General features: G+C 51.8%; 1 protein-coding gene across 2 annotated transcripts; it reads right to left on the reverse strand.

The window, feature by feature from the left end:
* Nucleotides 1-304: 304 nt before the first annotated feature.
* On the reverse strand, nucleotides 305-19,152 carry PTPRH (protein tyrosine phosphatase receptor type H). 2 transcript variants are annotated; one of them, XM_014856657.3, is made up of 18 exons: nucleotides 18,970-19,151; nucleotides 17,725-17,758; nucleotides 16,017-16,283; nucleotides 14,775-15,041; nucleotides 13,264-13,524; nucleotides 12,053-12,319; nucleotides 10,847-11,137; nucleotides 10,239-10,505; nucleotides 8,658-8,736; nucleotides 8,496-8,543; nucleotides 4,623-4,713; nucleotides 4,119-4,209; nucleotides 3,746-3,822; nucleotides 3,518-3,652; nucleotides 3,032-3,154; nucleotides 2,663-2,823; nucleotides 1,044-1,179; nucleotides 305-931 (listed from the first exon to the last, which is right to left on the reverse strand). In XM_014856657.3, the coding sequence occupies exons 1-18, from the start codon at nucleotides 19,018-19,020 to the stop codon at nucleotides 791-793; spliced, it is 2,787 nt and encodes a 928-aa protein (XP_014712143.3). In that variant the 5' UTR covers nucleotides 19,021-19,151; the 3' UTR covers nucleotides 305-790. The 2 variants fall into 2 exon arrangements, with proteins under 2 accessions (XP_014712143.3, XP_070355414.1); XM_070499313.1 differs by lacking the exon at nucleotides 10,847-11,137 and having other exon boundaries at nucleotides 18,970-19,152.
* Between the last annotated feature and the right edge of the window lie 584 nt (nucleotides 19,153-19,736).

The following is a 19,736-nucleotide window of genomic DNA, read 5'->3' on the forward strand; positions in this document are numbered from 1 at the left end:
CGTCTCCAGCAAATCAGTCCCAGACATCACCCCACCCTCTAAGTTCCCATACCGCCAGGCCCAGAAGGCAAGTCCCCACGCTCCTAGTTCCAGGGAACGGCGTCCACACTGCCCAGACCCTGAACACAGAAGTCTGGACCTCCAGCCTTCACTGAGAAACTCAACCATCCAAACCTCTGTTTTTTCGGGTGCAAAATTGTGAGTCCCTCTAGGATGTCTGCCTCAATACCGAAACATTAGGAGCCCACCTCCACCCCCACGCCAATATTATTTCCAGACCCATAAATCCACTGGGGCAAGTGTCTCTGGGGAGAACAGTGATTTAATAAATTATGGGATAGAAAAAAAAAATGTACAGGCAATGAGGTGCAGGGAAACCTCAGACCCTGGAAGACTGATTTTGTTTCTCGAGTAAAAGATGAGCAAGATCCTGCCTGCCCTTGCTCCTTGGGTAGCCAGATTTCCAGACCCTAGTTCTTTCCTTCCTTGGAATTCAGCTTGTTTCCTTGAGACCCTGCAGCCCAGGCCTCCGGGGTCCTCCTCCCTCAAAGAATGAGGAAATCCTTGCTCCCATCCCTCCCCTCCTTTGAGGAAGCAGGAATCTAGCATCCCAGCTTCCACCTGACCTCCTCCCCCAAGGAAATAGTTTAGACTGCCAGCCCCCTCCTCCTGCAGGGCCCAGGAGTCTGGGACCCCAGCCCTCTGCTCTCCCAGGGGTCCTGGAATCTGGGGTGAAGTAGGGATGCAGAGTTTGAGCCTAGCTGGGCTGGGGTCTCAGCCCTCCTGCAGCTTATGCCTCCTGCTGCTCGGCCTGGATGGCGGCCACATTCTTGTAGAGCAGATTCTCATACATGGGCTCCGTCTTGGCTGGGATTAGGGAGGACTGCTGGAGGAACCGCAGGATGCACTCGTGCAGGAACACGTACTGGGCCTGGGGAGGGGCCCCACGGGGTTAGGGGTGCCCTCCTGAGGCTTGGCTTGCCTTCCACCAGGGCCCCATCCCCCCCCCCCACCTGCCCTGTGCCCCTCAGGAGCCCCATCACCTCAGTCTGCACCATCAGCGGCCGGCTTTCCCTCATCTTCTTCAAGTAGCTGAAGGGCCCCACGAGACCCTCACACTCCAGCTGCCGCAGGAGGACGTCCAGGGCGATGAGGGTGCCCGTGCGGCCCACACCAGCACTAGGCAGGGACAAGAAGGGGTGAGGCCACGGGAGGGGGGAGTCTCAGCTGACTGGAGGGGTCTGCTTGGGGAGCACCCAGGGCTCATGGTATTATTCAGGGAGACACTGTTCTGGGGATACACTGTAAGTGGAGGTTACTTAATTAAGCGGAAACTAATTACACACAACTCTGCCCTGAGTTCCTTCCATTAGCTAGGCCCTGTCCCAAGGTGCATTTTCACTCCTCCCGTGCCTGAGAGGTAGGAGCTATCTGCATGTCCACTTTACAGATGGGGCAATGAAGGCTGAGTGAGGTGAAGTCACTTGTCCCAGGTCACTCGGCTAATAAGTGACAGAGCTGGGGGTTCACGCATGGGAAGATGAATTCCCAAGCTGATAATCCAGAAAAAATTCTTTAAACATAAAATTAACCATTTTGAAGTGAACAATGCAGTGGCATTTAGTACCTTCACCATGTTGCGCACGGCCACCTCTAATTAGTTCTGGAACACTTTCATCTCCCCAAAAGGAGACCCCATACCCGTTATCAGTCTCTCCCCATTCTCTGCTCTCCCCAGCCCCTGGCAACCACCAATCTGTCTTCTGGCTATGTGGCTTTGCCTCGGGGACATTTCGTGTACACAGAATCATGTGCTATGTGACCTTTTGTGTCTGGCTCCTTTCACCCAACATGCTGCTTTCCATGTCCATCCAAGTCATCGAATGAATCAGTGCTTCATTTGTTTTTATGGTTCAAGCTAATCATCCTAACCTCCACATGCAAGATTCCCTTCTGCACTTGGGGGAAGGGATGACATTCTGCTGGGGACACATCCAGAGGGTACTATCTGGGGACAGGGCAGGTGTTAGGACACAGTTCAGCAGAGAGATGAAGAGCACCACCATGGACATCTGCTCGGCCGCTTACTACTGGCCTTGAACCCAGTGACTTGAGTTTTCTGACTGTCTCCTTAGCTCTGCCGCGACGAGGAGCCCCTTTGGTCATGAGGGTGCACTGAGGATCAGCAAGACTGTGGCTGTGAGGTTTCCATCACAGAACCGACACATGTCTGTGTTCCCTGAGTGTCAACTCTCACCAAAAGCGGGGCTCCCATTTCAGAGGCTGGCTGTCACTCAGGAGCAAGCCCCTCCTCATCCCCGTCCTGGCTGCATTTAGTGAAATCTCATCTATGGAGGCTTCCGTAGATGAGCAAGACCCAGCCAGGAGCCCAAGAGGTGTTTCAAATGTTTCTCACAATCTTTGTCCGCTCCGCTCCTCCCCTTCACTGCTTCCTCCCTTCTGCTCCTCCTTAACCTTTTCCTCTTTCTTTCCCGTCTTCTCACCCTTATCCTCATTCACTGCCCCCTTACTTTCTGCCTCCATCACCTCCACCTCCTTCTCCTCGCTTCTGTCTCCTTCCTCTACAAGTTCCCGAAGACCCAGATACTCCTGTTTTCCGAGTCCCAAGGGGGTGGTTCTCTCACAGGGAGGGGGTCCTCACCTGCAGTGCACGATGGGGGGGCCTCCCCCCATGGTCTGGTTCAACCACTGCCGGAGCATCTTCCAGAAAGCCAGCAAGGGGTCTGGGGAGTGGGGGACGCCATGGTCTGGCCAGGTCATGTAGTGGAACTGACGCACAGATAGAGCCTTCTGCTCTTGCATCTAAACCGAAGGCGGGTTGGGGAGGGAGAGCTGAGGACCGGGGCGGCTGTTTTCTGACTGGTTGGGGCATCCCTGGGGCACACCGCGGTCCCTTGGGGGAGTGACAGAAGGTTAGACTTCATGGGAAATTCTGGGGAAGGGGCTGCCCTGGAATGTCATGGGGAGGAATTGAGGGCCAAGACAGGGCTGGTGAGGCGGGGGGACTTACGTGCCAAAGCTTCAGGTCTCGTACTGTCCAGTTCTCCATCACCTCCTCATCCATCAGGGTCACTTGTAGGCTCCCATGGGTGCAGGGCTGGGCATCTAGAGGCCAATAATGCTCACACTTCACCTGGGGAGTACTGGAGGGTCAGAGACACGAGGCCCCAGAGAACTTACCCTGATACCCCTCTGCACTGTGGCTCTTGCATTCAGTGCCGGGGAATCCCTCCCGCCCCAGCCATGAGGCAAGACCCACAGGCAGCCAGGAGTAGATTCATCCCAGCCCGGAGGACCGCTCCTTCCCAAGGTCATTGGGATCAGCTTCGCCCCATACATGGACCAGTGGATGGACTGGGGGAGATGGAAGAGGCTGGGGTCATACTGGAGGGAATGAGTGAGGTCTGGGTCAAGGTCTACACTGGGATCAGTGTCCCAGACAGGGTCACAGGTTGGAGCTCAAGGGTCAGCACCCAGGAGCCAGGTCTCCTCTCACCCGGCCGGACTCCACACAGTTGGTCAGCATGACCAAGGTGTGGCTCTGCTGTTCCCACACCAGGCGCCAGAAGTCACCCACGGTCTGGGGCAGGGGGCCCTGGGCTGCAATGAACTCCTGGGGACTCCAGAGACCCTGGTTGAGAAAAAGAGGCAAATCATGACCCCCTCAGGCCTTTATCTTCTCTGGCTCACTCAGCATCCTCCCAGCTCCCAACCACAACCTTACAGGTATGAAGCTGGCGTTGATGTAGTCAGAGCCTGGCTTCTCATGGAGGGGCTCCAGGGGCACGCGGGACCAGTCATCTACCGGGAGAGGCCAGCATTAGCAATGCAGAGAGAGGGGCGAGAGACCCGGAGAGACTCAGAGAGGCATGGAGACAAGACTGAGACGCAAGGACAGAAAGTCATGCCGAGGTGCATACAGACACTGGGAGCTCGGAGAGCGACGGAGGGACCTCAGCTGGGAGGAGAACGTCAGGGGGCTCTCAGCTCACTGGTGGCAGGAGCTTTGTCTCTCACAGGGGATAAGGGATGGGACCAGGGATGGGGTGTTGACAAAGTCACAATTGGGGACAAAATCATAGAGGCTTGAGACTTACAGGGCAGCACGTTTCTGTAACGGTTCTTGGCGCTGTTTTCTGGAGCTAAGGCCACCGTCTGAGACTGGTTGTGGCCCTCCAGGGCCAATTGCTGGGGGCAGAGGCACAGCAGAGATGCATGGACATTAGAATTTCTCCACCTTCTGCCGGGCACACCCCTGCTGCTCCCCTTGCCCCTTGCACCCTGGAATTCTATGCCACCCATAAAAATGGAATGTACAAGTACCACCATCCCTGCGGGGCATTTGGGAGGGTTTGGGGGACATTGGGGACTGGAGAGATGGGTGGGAGAGAAGGTGGCAGAGGAAAACATAGGTGTTTCTTTAGGACTGACCCAAGGACCCATCTTTAGTGTAAGATTTAATGAGTCAAGAGATAATCATGCCTGAGAATTTCTGTGTCAGCCAACAAAGTATGTGTCGCTGGTTCTGTTTAATCCCAAAGGTGTGAAAGGTCTGGGGTGGGCTGGTGGGGTTCAGATCAGCCTCCTCTGTTCCACCCCACCTGGTACTCGTTTGCAAAACCACAGTTGCTGTCCTTCGCATTTTCCCTGACGTGGTCAGCAAAGTCTTCTGCCTGGATGTCCCCTGTAAAGCTGTGGGTGGGGAGCCAAAGAGTTTAACCTCCTTTAATCCTATTCTCTTGGGATAAAAGAAAAGTTGTTTTTTCATTGTTTGTTTATTTTTTACATCCCCAGAACTTATTTGTCTTATAACTGGAAGTTTGTACCTTTTGACCACTTTCACCAATTCCACCCTCCACCTCTGGCAACTACCAATCTGTTCTCTGCATCTATGAGCTCGATTTTGTTTGGTTTGGTTTTTTTTAGATTCCACATATAAGTGAGATCGAATAGTACTTGTCTGTCTCTGTCGCACTTATTTCACGTAGCATAATGCCCTCAAGGTCCATCCACATTGTTGCAAGTGGCAAGATTTCATTCTTTTTCACGGTTGAGTAATATTCTATCACATATATACACCACATCTTTATCCACTCATCCATCAATGGACGCTTAGGTGGTTTCCAAGTCTTGGCTGTTGTGAATAATGCTGCAATGAACATGAGAATGCAGATGTCTTTTGATAGTGATTTTGTTTCCTTTGGATAAATACTCAGAAGAAGAATGGCTGGATCAAAAAAGGTATTTTTGATCCATCAATTCCACTTCTGGCTGTATACCCCAAAGAACTGAAAGCAGGGTCTCAAAGAGATGTTTGTGCGCTCATTTCATAGCAGCATTATTTACAACAGCCTAAAGGTGGAAGCAACCTAACTGTCCACCGATGGATGAATGGATAAGCAAAATGTGGTCTATCCATACGATGGAATCCTATTCAGCCTTAAAGAGGGAGGAAATTCTGACACATGCTACAACACAGATGAACCTGAAGAACATTGCACCAAGTGAAATAAACTGGTCACGAAAGGACAAATACTGTATGATTCCACTTATATAAGGTATCTAGAGGAGTCAAATTCATAGAGACAGAAATTAGAAGGGCGGGCGCCAGGGCTGGAGGAGGGGGAATACGGAGTAAGGGTTTAATGCAGACAGAGTTTCAGTTTTGCAAGATGAAAAGAGTCCTGTGGACGGATGGGGATGACAGTTGCACAATAAAGTGAATGTACTTAACACTGCTGAACTGCACCCTTAAAAATGGTTAAGATGGTAAATATTAAGTTATGTGTGTTTTACCATAATTAAATTGTTTTTAATTCAAAAAAAAGAAAAGGCGTTTCTTCTCCCATTTAGGGCCACTCCCTTTCTCCTGGGCTCCCATTCCCTCCCACCTTCTCCAGCCATCGGTCCTTCCCTCACTTCTGTGTCCCCACCCACTCCTCTTTCCCTTTCACTTGTAAACAGGCTAATCTCTCTTCTATATAAAAAAAAAATCTTTGGACCTCATGAAGCTCCTCCTGCAGCTCTTTCTCTCTCTTCCCCATGGAATATAATCTTGTGAACAATGTCTTGACTCGGTTTCGAAGCTGGGACTGGACGCCAGTCACTTCCCCTTCTTGAGCAGCTGATTAAATTCACATCCTCACCGCCACCTCTATCAGGATGTCACACTCTGGGCCACTGCCCACTCACCTGCCCTCATCCCCCCAAGGCAGGTACCAGAAAACCATAGGGACAACCCCTAGGGCCCAGAGGCTGCTGAACTCATTCAGACTAAGACTGCTTGCCTTGCATTGCCCATTCCTTCCTCCAGAAACCTAAATAAAGGCTCTTGCTAGGTCTCTTCCACCTCCCTCTGCTCCCGACCGGCCCTGATGCTTCCCATGCGGCTCTGCATGATGTGTAATAAACCATCTTTTCAATGGCACTCGCCTCTGATCTGTGGGCCTTATCATAACTAAACGATGATAAAACCTATTACAACACCTCTTCACATTCGGACTTCTCGCAGGGACCAGTTTCCTCCACCTCCTTTCTACACTTCACGGTGGCCTGGTGTCTACACCACTGCTCCAGGGGAACGTCTTTTTCCAAAGTCCCCTTATCTTATTGGCCTCCTCATCTCTAATTCCAAGTCCCCCTCAGTCGGTCCTTCAGGTGACCGCATGGCGGCATTCCGCACCCAGGACTGCTCCTTCCCTTTTTCTGGATCTGTGATCCCATCCTGCTTTGCACCACCGCCACCACCTCTCCGGCCACTGCTTCTCCGTCTCCTCCTCCTCTGTTCATCTTAAAAGGTGGCTGTTTCTGGGACCACACCCTCAAGCCCCCTTTTCTCACTGGACACACACCTTATGGGCTTTGTCCACTTTCGTAGCTTCACCTTCAAATCTGTACATCTGTGATTTCTGAATTTCTCTCGCCATTTCCTACTTCTCACTCTCCCAAGCTTCCGATCCATTTTCCCACCCACCTCCTGGAATCTTCACCTGGATGTCCTGGAGGATTATAACGGGGACATCCAAACATGCATGTGGAGGTTGGGGATGGGGAAATGCTCAACATATAGACAGGGCCAGACTTGGAATCCAGTGAATGCAGTGACTTGTTGCAGATGCCACACAAAGCAGATAGGCACAGGGTAAGGTGGCAGGAGGTCAACATTATTGGGGTGGGATGCGGGCCAGGACAGATTCCACGGCAAAGAAGAAACTGGACATCATCTTCCCCACACCTGTATTTGGTCTACCTTGTGCATCTGCTTCTGATGGCCACTGCCTCAGGTTACCCCTCATTCTTTTGCGCCCAGGCCATCACAGCTGTTCTCCCAACTTCCCTCCTTTCCCTCTCCCGTCTCTCCTCTATCAATCCCTGGGCGTTTTTCTAACATACAGATTTGACATTATTGACCTGCTCTAAAGAGGACTCAGAACGATGAAGAATTTGCACAAACTTTCTCCTGAACCATTGAACTGTGGATCCAACTGCCCATTCAACATCTCCACTTGCATGTCCAACAAGCATCTCAAACTTAATGTGTCCACAACTGAGCTCCAGATACTTTCCCCCCAAGCTGCTCGCCCACAGTCATTTCATCTCAAGCAGCAGAGATTCCAGTCTTCCTGGTGCTCAGGCTAAATTCCTTAGAGTCACTCTTGAGCCCTCTCTGAATCTCATACCACACATCCATCCTTTACAGATCTGCTGTTTAAACACTCAGACTATATCTTGAACCTGACCACCTCTATCCATTTCCTGGTTCAAGACCCCATCACCTCTTGTTTGGATTATTACAAGCTTCTTCTTCTATCGTCCTGCTTTTGCCTTTGCTTCTTAAATATGTGAGATTGTGTCACTGGTCTATTCAAAACCCTCCCAAAACTCTTATCTCAGAATAAAACCAAAGTCCTTACTTTAATCTATAAGGTCCTACCTAACTGGCCCCACCTGATACCTCTCTCACCTCATTTCCTACTACCTTCTACCTTCCCATTCATTCATGCTCCTGCCTCAGGGCCTTTGCACCTGCTGGTCCCTCTGTCTGAAATGCCTTTTCCCCTAAGATGTGCACATGGCTCCTTCCCTCACTTGCTTCAAGTTTGTGCTCAAATGACTTCCTCTTAATCATCGTCTTTGGAAGGCTTTTCCTGGACACCCTCTGTAAAATAGTCCTCTACCCTTCCTGTTAATTTGTCTCCAGGTAAATGTCACATTCTTTATTGTCTTTTTTATTAATGTTCTCTTGTGCTAGAATGTACTCTCCATGAGGGCAGGAACCTTCGCTTAACTCACTGTTTCCTTGGTACCTAGAACAGTGCCTGACATACAGTAGGTGATCCCTGTCACAGAGGTCATTAGGCTTGTGTGTGTGGATTCACTGACCCTGCCCTCTAACCCATCCAGTGACCAGCAAGCACCCCTTGATTTGACCTGAGAGTGACTCTTTTGGATGCTTCCCAAAACCTCCTGCTCACCAACAGTCCGGATCCACGGGCGCTGCTTTCTTCTCACTCTTCCTACGTCTGGGAAAAGGATGTTGGGATGCAAGGCTCAGGGAGCGAGGATGGACCCAGGGGTCCTCATCCTTCCCCCAGCCCCCACCCTCCAGATAGTGTGAGTCCTGCGTCAAGTCTCACCTCCTCTTCAGGAAGAAAACCAGTAGGCCCACCAGGATGAGAAGCAGAAGGACACCAATAATGGCTCCGGCGATGACCCCTGGGGGAGGGAGCATGGGCAGCATTAGAGCCCTGGTCTTGTCGCCTGATGTCCTAACTCTCCTAGGTCCATCCTTGCTCAGAGTGTGACCAGAGGGCTTACAGCGTAGACGCAGGGGCAGAGAAGGGAAAGGAGAAACTTTCTGGATAAAGCCTCACCTCCCACCCAACCTTTCCTCTCAGACTCTTAGTTCCCGAGGAGCCTGATCCAAAGACATCATTTTTCAGGTGACGTGGCTGCTGAAGATTGACTCTCCCCTCCTTGGCCTAGACTAGTGGTTCTCAGTGTGAGTGATTTTGCCCCCTGGAGACAGCGGGCAATGTCTGGAGACATTTTTGGTTGTCACAACTAGGGTGGTGGTGCCACTGGCATCTAATGGGTGGAGTCTGGGGATGCTGCTAGACATCTTACAATGCACAGGACAGCCCCCTGATGCAGAGAGTGACCCAGCCCAAGATCCAAGAGGATCTGTGCTCTCAGAGACACTTTTTGCTAAGCGAGAGACACTCCTGGACAGTGGGATCCACTGAAATCCAGTTTGGAGTGGCATCCATTTATCATTTCATCAACCTTCAGTCTCTCTCCAGATCAGAGACTCAATCTTATAAGAAGCTCTGATTCCTAGGAAGCGACTGATGGGGTCCAGGGAAGCCTATGACCATGGTCAATGGTACATGATCAAAGATTTCCTGAGCATGAAGTTTGAACATCTTCAAATACCCCACTGATGAGTGAAAAATGGTGCGGCCATGTTGGAAAAAAATTTGACAATTGTTCAAATGGTTAAACATAGAGTTACCATATGACCTAGCAATTCCACTGCTAGATATATACCCAAGAGAAATGAAGACATACATCCACACAAAAATGTGTACACAAATGTTCATAATAGCATTACTCATAATAGTCACAAAGTGGAAACCACCCAACTGATCCATCATCAGATGAACGGATAAACAAAATGTGGTCTATCCATACAATGGAATATTATTTGGCAAGAAAAGTAATGAAGCACTGATATACACTACAAATGGATGAACCTTGAAAACTTGATACTAAGCGAGAGAAGCCAGTCACAGAGGACCACATATTGCATGATTGTATTTTTAGGAAAAGTGCAGAATAGGTAAATCTATAGAGACAGAAGGTGGATTTAGAGATTGCCAATGGGATGGTTGTTAGGGAATTGGGGAAAAATTAAGGGGCAATGGCTAAAGGGGATGATTTTTCTTTATGGAATAATGAGATGATTCTAAAGTTGATAGTGGTGATAGTTGCAAAGTCAGGGAATAGACTAGAAGCCACTCAATTGTACACTTTAAGAGGGTGAGCAGTATGTTATACGAATTCTCTCTCAATAAAGCTGTTTTAAAATGGCAGGAAACAAAACACAAACAAGCCAAAAGGCCCCCATGTGTTGGTGAGACTCCCTCACAACAGAGCCTGAGGGGGTCTAGAGAGACTTTCACCAAAGCCCTCTGTCCCTGTGGGACTCTGCTCACCTGCACTGTCGGTGTGGCAGATCTCGGAGACAGGCAGGGCCCTCATTCCATCCCAGACAGTCGTAACGGTGGCTGGGTAGGACCGAGCTGGCCGCAGACCCGACACGGACACGCCCTTCTCACAGGAGGAATTGTCCTGGGAGTCCCGCTGCACACCCACCTGCAACTCAAAGGCCTGGTAGCCTCCTGGGGGACAAGACCAGGTCAGGATGACCCCATAGCCCCCAGGGATGCTGATGCAGGAGATGATGGTGACGGGATCCGGAACTGGATGGAAGGGACAAGAGGAGTCAGTAGGAGACATTCAAGGTGGCTTTCCATCTCTCCCCATGTTCACCACCAGTGATGCCGATTCTCTGAGAACTTGCCCATCCTTTCCTTCCCCCAAACCAAAATACCTCTCCATCCCTCATTTCCTGTTGTCTTCAAATGGATACACAACAGGTCCCCTCAAACTGCAACTCCCATGAGCCTTTGGACCCTCTATATCACTGCAGTTTATGAAGTCATGACCCCCATGGCCTGATGGGATTTGTAGTCCACGCACCCCTCACTGCCCCCAAGGTCTGACCTAAGCCCCTCCACAGGTAAAAGGAGGCCCATCTCACCTGTGGACACGTGGAGGCTCTGTTTGGAACTGGTTACATTGTTCCTCTCTGCCCACACGCTGAAGGTGTACAGAGTCCCGGGCTCCAGGGCCTTCACCTCATACCTGATCCTGCCTGTCTGGTTGGTCTGAAGTCCTTGGAGACCTTGCCCCCTCTCAGGATATCCCTCACTGGCCCACTGGACCCAGTATGTGTAGAGACGAGAATGGGGGTCTTGGGGGGCCTCCCACGACAGAGTGATTGAGTTGTTGGTCTGAGTTTCATTCTGCAGATCCGTGACTTCACTGGGAGCTGAGAAGTGAGGATAGAGGCTCAAGAGGCTGGATTCTAAGGACGCTCACATCTGAGCCGGCTCATACCCTCTCCTCACAGCAAAGCGGCATGGTCTAGACCAGTGCTTTTCAAATTTATTTTCCACCTATATAACTCTTGTGAATACGTAGGTCCCGGCTCAGTAGGTGTGGGACGGGACTGAGAGTGTGCATTTACAATCAGTTCCTGGGAGATGCTGGTGCTGCCCACTCTATGAGCAGCAGGGATCCAGATCAGTGCTTTCCAGGAGAATGTCTAGAGATGGAAATGCTCTTCCACTGCCCAATAGAGCAAGCACTAGCCCAGTGGGATTCTGGGAAGGGGCTGGGAGCCCCTCAACAGAGCTCTTGAGCATGAGAAAAGTGGAACTGAATTTGTAATTTTATGCAGTTCTAGTGAACTTATATTTAAATAACCATGTGTGACCAGTGGCTATCATATTGGACAACAGAGGTCTAGAGAAGGGGGGCTGTCCATGACAAAGTGATGGAACTGGTGGTCTAGCTTCCATCCTCAAGACTGTGACACAGTTGTGAACTAGAAGAGTCAGAGGGTCAGAGTGTCCACATTCCATAGTACCTAGGCCCCCACCCCCAGAGCTCAGGGAATATGCCTTTGGCCCCCTACACAGCCCTGGTTGCTAAGGAGAGACACCCTTCCTGTTATGGTCTGCATTCTAGAAAGTCCTAGACCCTGACTGACCCCCTTCTCAGAACCTGGAGGCCCCTCAGATGCCTTTTCTTCATCTCCTGCTCAACGTGACCCAAAAGGTACACTGGCTGACAGAATGTGCCATATTCTCCTGTCAACTCTCCACCACACATATCACCTCCCATTAAAAAAAGAAAGAATGAATGAATGAATGAATGAAAGTGAATGGTGGCTGCCTGTCACCTGTGGTGGCATTGAGCGTTTCCCAGGAGCTATAGACTCCATTCTTCTCCGCCCACACGGAAAATTCATACGAGGACCCAGGTTCCAGTCCATCCACAGTGACATTGGTGTTTGTTGTGCTTTTGTTCTCAAGTTTGTCACCATCACCAGTCCACTGGATCCAGTAGGTGTAGTCCTGACTGCCAGGGTCATCGGGCGCCTCCCACCTCAGGGTGATGGAGCTGGTGGTCTGAGCCTCCACGCTCAGGTTCCCGACAGGGTCGGGGGCTGAGAAATTAGGAAGAAGGATCCAGTGTCAGCCGAGGAGCTGATCACAGAACAGCCAGTGGGCATATTTTGTCCTCAAAATAAGTTCCTAGTCCTGCACAACTTCTGGTCCAGGAGATGTAGGGTGTATGGTGTAGACCAGCGCTTCTCAGGTTTAATATGCATACATAACACTGGGGATCTTGTTACAATGCAGCTCCTGCCTCAGTAGGTCTGGGATGACACTGAGATTCTGCATTTACAATCAGCTCTTGGGGGATGCTGAGGCTGCCCACCCACAGACCATACTTTGAGTAGCAAGGACCTAGACCAGCACTTTCTAACAGAATGTCTGTGATGATGGAAGTGCTCTCCCACTGTTCAATAAAGCAGGTGCTAGCCCAAGGTGAGACTGAGGGGGCACTGAATGTCAACAGAGCTCTTGAGCATATTAAAGGTGGAACTGAAGTGGCAATTTTTGCAATTCTAATGAACTTGAGTTTAACTAGATGCACACGACTAGTGGCTATCATATTGGACAATGGAGGTCTAGAGCAGGGGGGCTGTCCATGTGAAAGTGATGGAGCTGGTGGTCTAGCTTCCATCCTCAAGACTGTGACACAGTTGTGAACTAGAAGAGTCAGAGGGTCAGAGTGTCCACATTCCCTAGCACCTCAGCCCCCAGAGCCAGGGAATGTGGCTTTGCCCCCTACACAGCCCTGGCTGCTAAGGAGAGACACCCCCTAGTATGACAGTCTGCATTCTAGAGAGTCCTAGACCCTGACTGATCCCAACTCAGAACATGGGGGCCCCTCAGATGCTCTTTCTTCATCCCCTGCTCAATGTGACCCAAAAGGTACACTGGCTGACAGAAGGTTCCATATTCTCCTGTCAACTCTCCACCACACATATCACCTCCCATAAAAACAAATGAAGAAAGAAAATGAATGGTGGCTGCCTGTCACCTGTGGTGGCACTGAGATTATTCCAGGAGCTATAGACTCCATTCTTCTCCACAAACACGGAAAATTCATACAAGGACCCAGGTTTCAGTCCATCCACGGTGACAGTAGTGCTTGTTGTGCTTTTGTTCTGAGGTTTGTCATCATCACCAGTCCACTGGATCCAGTAGGTGTAGTCCTGAAGCTCATCGGGTGCCTCCCACCTCAGGGTGATGGAGCTGGTGGTCTGAGCCTCCACGCTCAGGTTCCTGACAGGGTTGGGGGCTGAGAAATTAGGAAGAAGGATCCAGTGTCAGCAGAGGGGCTGATCACAGAACAGCCAGTGGGCATATTTTGCCCTCAAAATAAGTTCCTAGTCCTGCACAACTTCTGGTCCAGGAGATGTAGGGTGTATGGTATAGACCAGGGCTTCTCAAGTTTAATACATAACACTGCACACATAACAGTGGGGATCTTGTTACAATGCAGGTCCTGACTGAGCAGATCTGGGATGAGACTGAGATTCTGGATTTACAATCAGCTCCCGTGGGATGCTGGGGCTGCCCACCCATGGACCATATTTTGAGGAGCAAGGCTTCAGACCCACACTTTCCAATAGAATGTCTGCAATGAGGGAAATGCTCTTCCACTGCCCAATACTGCCAGCACTAGCCCAGTGGGAGAATGACAAGAGACTGGGAGGCCCTCAACAGAGCTCTTGAGCACATGAAATGTGGAACTGAATTTGAAATTTTAGGCAATTCTTTTTTTTTTTTAAGATTGGCACCTGAGCTAACATCTGTTGCCAATCTTCTTTTTTTTTTTTCCCTTCTTCTCCTCAAAGCCCCCCAGTACATAGTCATACATTCTAGTTGTAGGTCCTTCTAGTTATGCCATGTGGACGCCGCCTCAGCATGGCCTGATGAGCAGGGCCATGTGTGTGCCCAGGATCAGAACCAGCGAAACCCTGGGCCACCGAAGTGGAGAGCATGAACTTAACTACTTGGTCACAGGGCCAGTCCCAAAATTTTACACAATTCTAATGAACTTATATTTAAACAGCCACATGTGACTAGTGGCTATCATATTGGACAATGGAGGTCTAGAGCAGGGGGGCTGTCCATGTCAAAGTGATGGAGCTGGTGGTCTAGCTTCCATCCTCAAGACTGTGACACAGTTGTGAACTAGAAGAGTCAGAGGGTCAGAGTGTCCACATTCCATAGTACCTCGGCCCCCCAGAGCCAGGGAATGTGCCTTTGGCCCCGTACACAGCCCTGGTTGCTAAGGAGAGACACCCTTCCTGTTATGGTCTGCATTCTAGAAAGTCCTAGACCCTGACTGACCCCCTTCTCAGAACCTGGAGGCCCCTCAGATGCCTTTTCTTCATCTCCTGCTCAACGTGAACCAAAAGGTACACTGGGTGACAGAATGTGCCATATTCTCCTGTCAACTCTCCACCATGCCTATCACCTCCCATTAAAAAAAGAAAGAAAGAATGAATGAATGAATGAAAGTGAATGGTGGCTGCCTGTCACCTGTGGTGGCATTGAGCGTTTCCCAGGAGCTATAGACTCCATTCTTCTCCGCCCACACGGAAAATTCATACAAGGACCCAGGTTCCAGTCCATCCACGGTGAAATTGGTGTTTGTTGTGCTTCTGTTCTCAAGTTTGTCACCATCACCAGTCCACTGGATCCAGTAGGTGTAGTCCTGACTGCCAGGGTCATCGGGCGCCTCCCACCTCAGGGTGATGGAGCTGGTGGTCTGAGCCTCCACGCTCAGGTTCCTGACAGGGTTGGGGGCTGAGAAATTAGGAAGAAGGATCCAGTGTCAGCAGAGGGGCTGATCACAGAACAGCCAGTGGGCATATTTTGCCCTCAAAATAAGTTCCTAGTCCTGCACAACTTCTGGTCCAGGAGATGTAGGGTGTATGGTATAGACCAGGGCTTCTCAAGTTTAATACATAACACTGCACACATAACAGTGGGGATCTTGTTACAATGCAGGTCCTGACTGAGCAGATCTGGGATGAGACTGAGATTCCGGATTTACAATCAGCTCCCATGGGATGCTGGGGCTGCCCATAGGCCATATTTTGAGGAGCAAGGCTCCAGACAAACACTTTCCAATAGAATGTCTGTGATGATGGAAATGCTCTTCCATTGTCCAATATTGTGGACACTAGACCAGTGGGAGACTGAGAAGAGACTGGGAGCCCCTCAACAGAGCTCTTGAACACAAGAAAAGTGAAATTGATTTTGTAATTTTATGAAGTTCTTATGAACTTGTATTTAAATAACCACATGTGACTAGTGGCTATCATATTGCACAATGGAGGTCTAGAGCAGGGGGGCTGTCCATGTCAAAGTGATGGAGCCGGTGGTCTAGCTTCCATCCTCAAGACTGTGACACAGTTGTGAACTAGAAGAGTCAGAGGGTCAGAGTGTCCACATTGCATAGTACCTCAGCCCCCACCCCCAGAGCTCAGGGAACATGCCTTTGGCCCCGTACACAGCCCTGGTTGCTAAGGAGAGACACCCTTCCTGTTATGGTCTGCATTCTAGAAAGTCCTAGACCCTGACTAATCCCAACTCAGAACCTGGAGGCCCTTCAGATGCTCTTTCTTCATCTCCTACTCAACGTGAACCAAAAGGTACACTGGCTGACAGAATGTGCCATATTCTCCTGTCAACTCTCCACCACACATATCACCTCCCATTAAAAAAAGAAAGAAAGAATGAATGAATGAAAGAAAATGAATGGTGGCTGCCTGTCACCTGTGGTGGCGTTGAGCGTTTCCCAGGAGCTATCAGTTCCGTTCTTCTCTGCCCACACGGAAAATTCATACAAGGACCCAGGTTTCAGTCCATCCACGGTGACACTGGTGTTTGTTGTGCTTCTGTTCTCAAGTTTGTCACCATCACCAGTCCACTGGATCCAGTAGGTGTAGTCCTGAGGGTCAGGGTCATCGGGCGCCTCCCACCTCAGGGTGATGGAGCTGGTGGTCTGAGCCTCCACGCTCAGGTTCCTGACAGGGTTGGGGGCTGAGAAATTAGGAAGAAGGATCCAGTGTCAGCAGAGGGGCTGATCACAGAACAGCCAGTGGGCATATTTTGCCCTCAAAATAAGTTCCTAGTCCTGCACAACTTCTGGTCCAGGAGATGTAGGGTGTATGGTATAGACCAGCGCTTCTCAGGTTTAATATGCATACATAACACTGGGGATCTAGTTAAAATGTAGGTTCTCACTCAGTAGGTCAAGGATGACACTGAGTTTCCGCATTTACAATCCACTCCTGGTGGATGCTGGGGCTGCCCACCCATGGCTCACCATTTGAGTATCAAGGATCTAGACCAGCACTTTCCAATAGAATGTCTGTGATGATGGAAATGCTCTTCCACTGTCCAATATTGTGTACACTAGCCCATGCGAGACTGAGAAGAGACTGGGAGCCTCTCAACAGAGCTCCTGAGCACGTGAAATGTGGAACTGAATTTGAAATTTTATGCAGTTCTAAAGAACCCAAGTTGAAACAGCCACACATGACTAGCAGCTACTATATTGGATAATAGAGGTCTAGAACAGAGGAGCTGTCACGTGAAGGTGAGGGAGCTGAGCTTCCATTCTCAAGACCCTGACACAGTTGTGAACTAGGAAAAGAGTCAGGGGTCAAAGTGTCCACATCCCATAGTACCTAACCCCCCAGAGCTCAGAGAACATGCCTTTGTCCCCTACACAGCCCTGGCTGCTAAGGAGAGACACTCCCTAAAACGATGGTCTAGAAAACTCCCCCGGCCCCTAACTCAGAGCCAGGAGGGCCCACGGACAATCCCTGGGATGTGGCCAGGCTTTCCTGCAGACTCGAGGGTCTGGCCCAGTGAGGCCTGGGGACGTGTGGGCCCCGGCTGTGGGCAGAGAGAGGCCAGTCATCTCCTCAGTCATCTCCTGCCACCTCCCTCCATGCAAAACAAAAGGGAACATAGCAGAGAGTGGATTTTGGGTGGGTCTACCCTGGGAACCCTCGACCGTCTTCCCTGGGCCTGATGTTCTGTCCTCTGTCCATACGGAAGAATCACAGGAGGACACTGACTTAAGTCCATTCACTGCGTAACTGGTCATTGTTGTGTTTCGGGTCTCGTTTTTGCCCTCTCTCCAGGCCGCTGGACCCAGTAGGTATAGTTCTGAGGATGTGGGTCCTGGGGGACTGCCCAGCGCAGGGCGCTGGAGCTGTTGGTCCAAGTCTCCACGCTCAGGTGTCTGACTGGGTTGGGGGCTGAGAACGGGGAAGGAAGGTGGGGTGAGAGCAGAGGAGCAGACCACTGGTGTCCCGTCCACTACCCTCAGTTTTTGCCCCTAGTCCAGAAGGGACCGCTCCCATCAGTGCCTGCAATGGATCCCTGCGTCCTCCAGGGCCCCCTCAGAAGGTGGCGGGAGTTGAGGTGCAACCTCTTTGTGTGGGCGGTGGACTCAGCAGGGGTCACTCACCATTGGCCCTGGCTCCTGTCCAGCTGCACAGCCCCTGGGGAGAGCCCAGAGAGGGAGCATGAGACTGTGAGCCTCACCTTCCTTGGCCGGGGTGAGATTGCGGGGCTGGGCCAGCGACCCCCTGTCCTTGCCCCCATTCCTGGAGTGACTGCTGCCTAAGGGAGAGGAAGGACCCCGTGCAGTATCGCCTCCTGCAGCCTGGGCTCTGACAAAGATCACTCCAACGTCAGTCTTTTCTGGGTGTGTGTGTAGGGGGAAGGCGCAGGAGCATGGCAGGGGCGGGGCTCCGGGGACCCAGGAGCCAGGGTTGGTTCCACCGATAAGGCCAGGAGATAAACACAATGGTTTCACTTCCCGAAAAATATGGCCTTGGAGGACTAGGGGCAGGGAAGTAATCAACAAACTGGGAACAGAGGGGGAGACTGAGGCTGGGGACCAGAAGGCAGACATCTGGTCTGAGAGAGGAGGCTGGGGGCCTGGACCCTTGGCCTAGTCTGAGAGAGGAGGCTGCGGGTTCTATTCTCCTGGATCTGAGGAAGGAGGGGCTGGGGGTCTGTTCTCTTGGGTCAGAGGGAGGAGGGGCTGGAGGCTAGGACCCCTGGATCTGAGGGAGGAGGAGCTGGGGGCCAGGACCCCTGGGTCTGAGGGAGGAGGAGCTGGGGGCCAGGACCCCTGGGTCTGAGGGAGGAGGGGCTGGGGGTCTGTTCTCTTGGGTCAGAGGGAGGAGGGGCTGGGGGCCAGGACTCCTGGGTCTGAGGGAGGAAGCGCTAAGGGCCTGGACCCCTGGGTCTGAGGGAGGAGGGGCTGGTGGCCTGGACTCCCGGGTCTGAGGGAGGAGGGGCTGGGGGCCTGGACCCCTGGGTCAGAGGGAGGAGGGGCTGGGGGCCAGGACTCCTGGGTCTGAGGGAGGAAGCGCTAAGGGCCTGGACCCCTGGGTCTGAGGGAGGAGGGGCTGGGGGCCTGAACCCCTGGGCCTTTGGAAGCATAGCTGAGTCTTGCCAGAAACCAGCGTTTTCTCTCACAGTCAACACAGCAATATCTCAGAGCCCAGGTCTAAGACTCCAGGACAACGTCACGCACCAGCCTAGAAGCCTGCTTCCTCCTGCCCAGAATCATCAGCTGCCACTCCCTCAGGACCCCAGTTCAGGGATCCCAGCTCTCTCTTCCCTCAGACCCAAGAGCGTGCCCCCATACCACCCCTCCCTGGGACCCTGGCCCCCCTCCCCCGGGGCTGGGAACACTCACCAACAGCACCAGGCTCCCGAAGGCCCAGAGGCCCCCGCCAGCCCTGGTCATGTCTCAGACACTGCCGAGGGACCCAGGTGTCCCAGCCTTGGACTTCCACCTGCTGGACTTTAATCGGCACAATTTCCCCTTTCCCAGCCCCACGGTGAGGCCACAGGCCAGGGCGGGAGGGAGGAGGAGGAAGTGGAGGCTCCAGTGTGAGAGCTCCCAGCCCCGCCCTCGCCTGGGTCCTCGCCTCCAGGCGGTCCTGCACCCCTGGCCACGGGGTCTCCCGTCCAGCCCCCTCTTCTGCCCACTTTATCCCGCCAAGGCCGCGTCCCCACTTGGTTGAAGTAAGACACCCCGGTATTAGGTGCTGCTTCCCCGCTGCTGTGTGAATGCACTCAGAGGTCCTTGATGGGTGGAGCAGCTGAGAGAGGGATGTCTCACTTCTCCATCTCACAAGAGGACAGTTACCACCAAGGCCAGGCAGGGCTAGATCTCCTGTCCCGCAGTGGGGTCAACCTTTTGATTCAGACTCTGGCCCATCTCGCCTCTTCCTGCCTCCCACAAGCCCTTGCAGGTCTCACAAAATGAGCCCAGTACATTCCTGCCTCCTGGCCTTTGCATGTGTGGTCTCCCCGGCCAGGTGCACCTTCCCCCAACGATCTCATTTTCCAACAATCTTGTTCCTGCTCCCCATTAGGATTCAGTTCAGAAGTGGCCCACGCTGGGCTGAAGCCCTTGGGAGCCTGTGCCGTCTCTACAACACACACCAGACCATAGGT

This window comes from Equus asinus, chromosome 26 (genome assembly GCF_041296235.1).
Source record: "Equus asinus isolate D_3611 breed Donkey chromosome 26, EquAss-T2T_v2, whole genome shotgun sequence".
Classification (NCBI taxonomy): domain Eukaryota; kingdom Metazoa; phylum Chordata; class Mammalia; order Perissodactyla; family Equidae; genus Equus; species Equus asinus.

Bases quoted from the DNA above. Each gene is read 5' to 3' on its own strand.
- PTPRH (XM_014856657.3), bottom strand. From the start codon at position 19,020: ATGACCAGGGCTGGCGGGGGCCTCTGGGCCTTCGGGAGCCTGGTGCTG. The intron at 12,320-13,263 runs GTGACAGGCAGC...CTAATTTCTCAG, and splicing joins TAATCTCAGTGCCACCACAG to CCCCCGACCCTGTCGGGAAC. The intron at 3,653-3,745 runs GTAAGGTTGTGG...TTTCTCAACCAG, and splicing joins TCAACGCCAGCTTCATACCT to GGTCTCTGGAGTCCCCAGGA.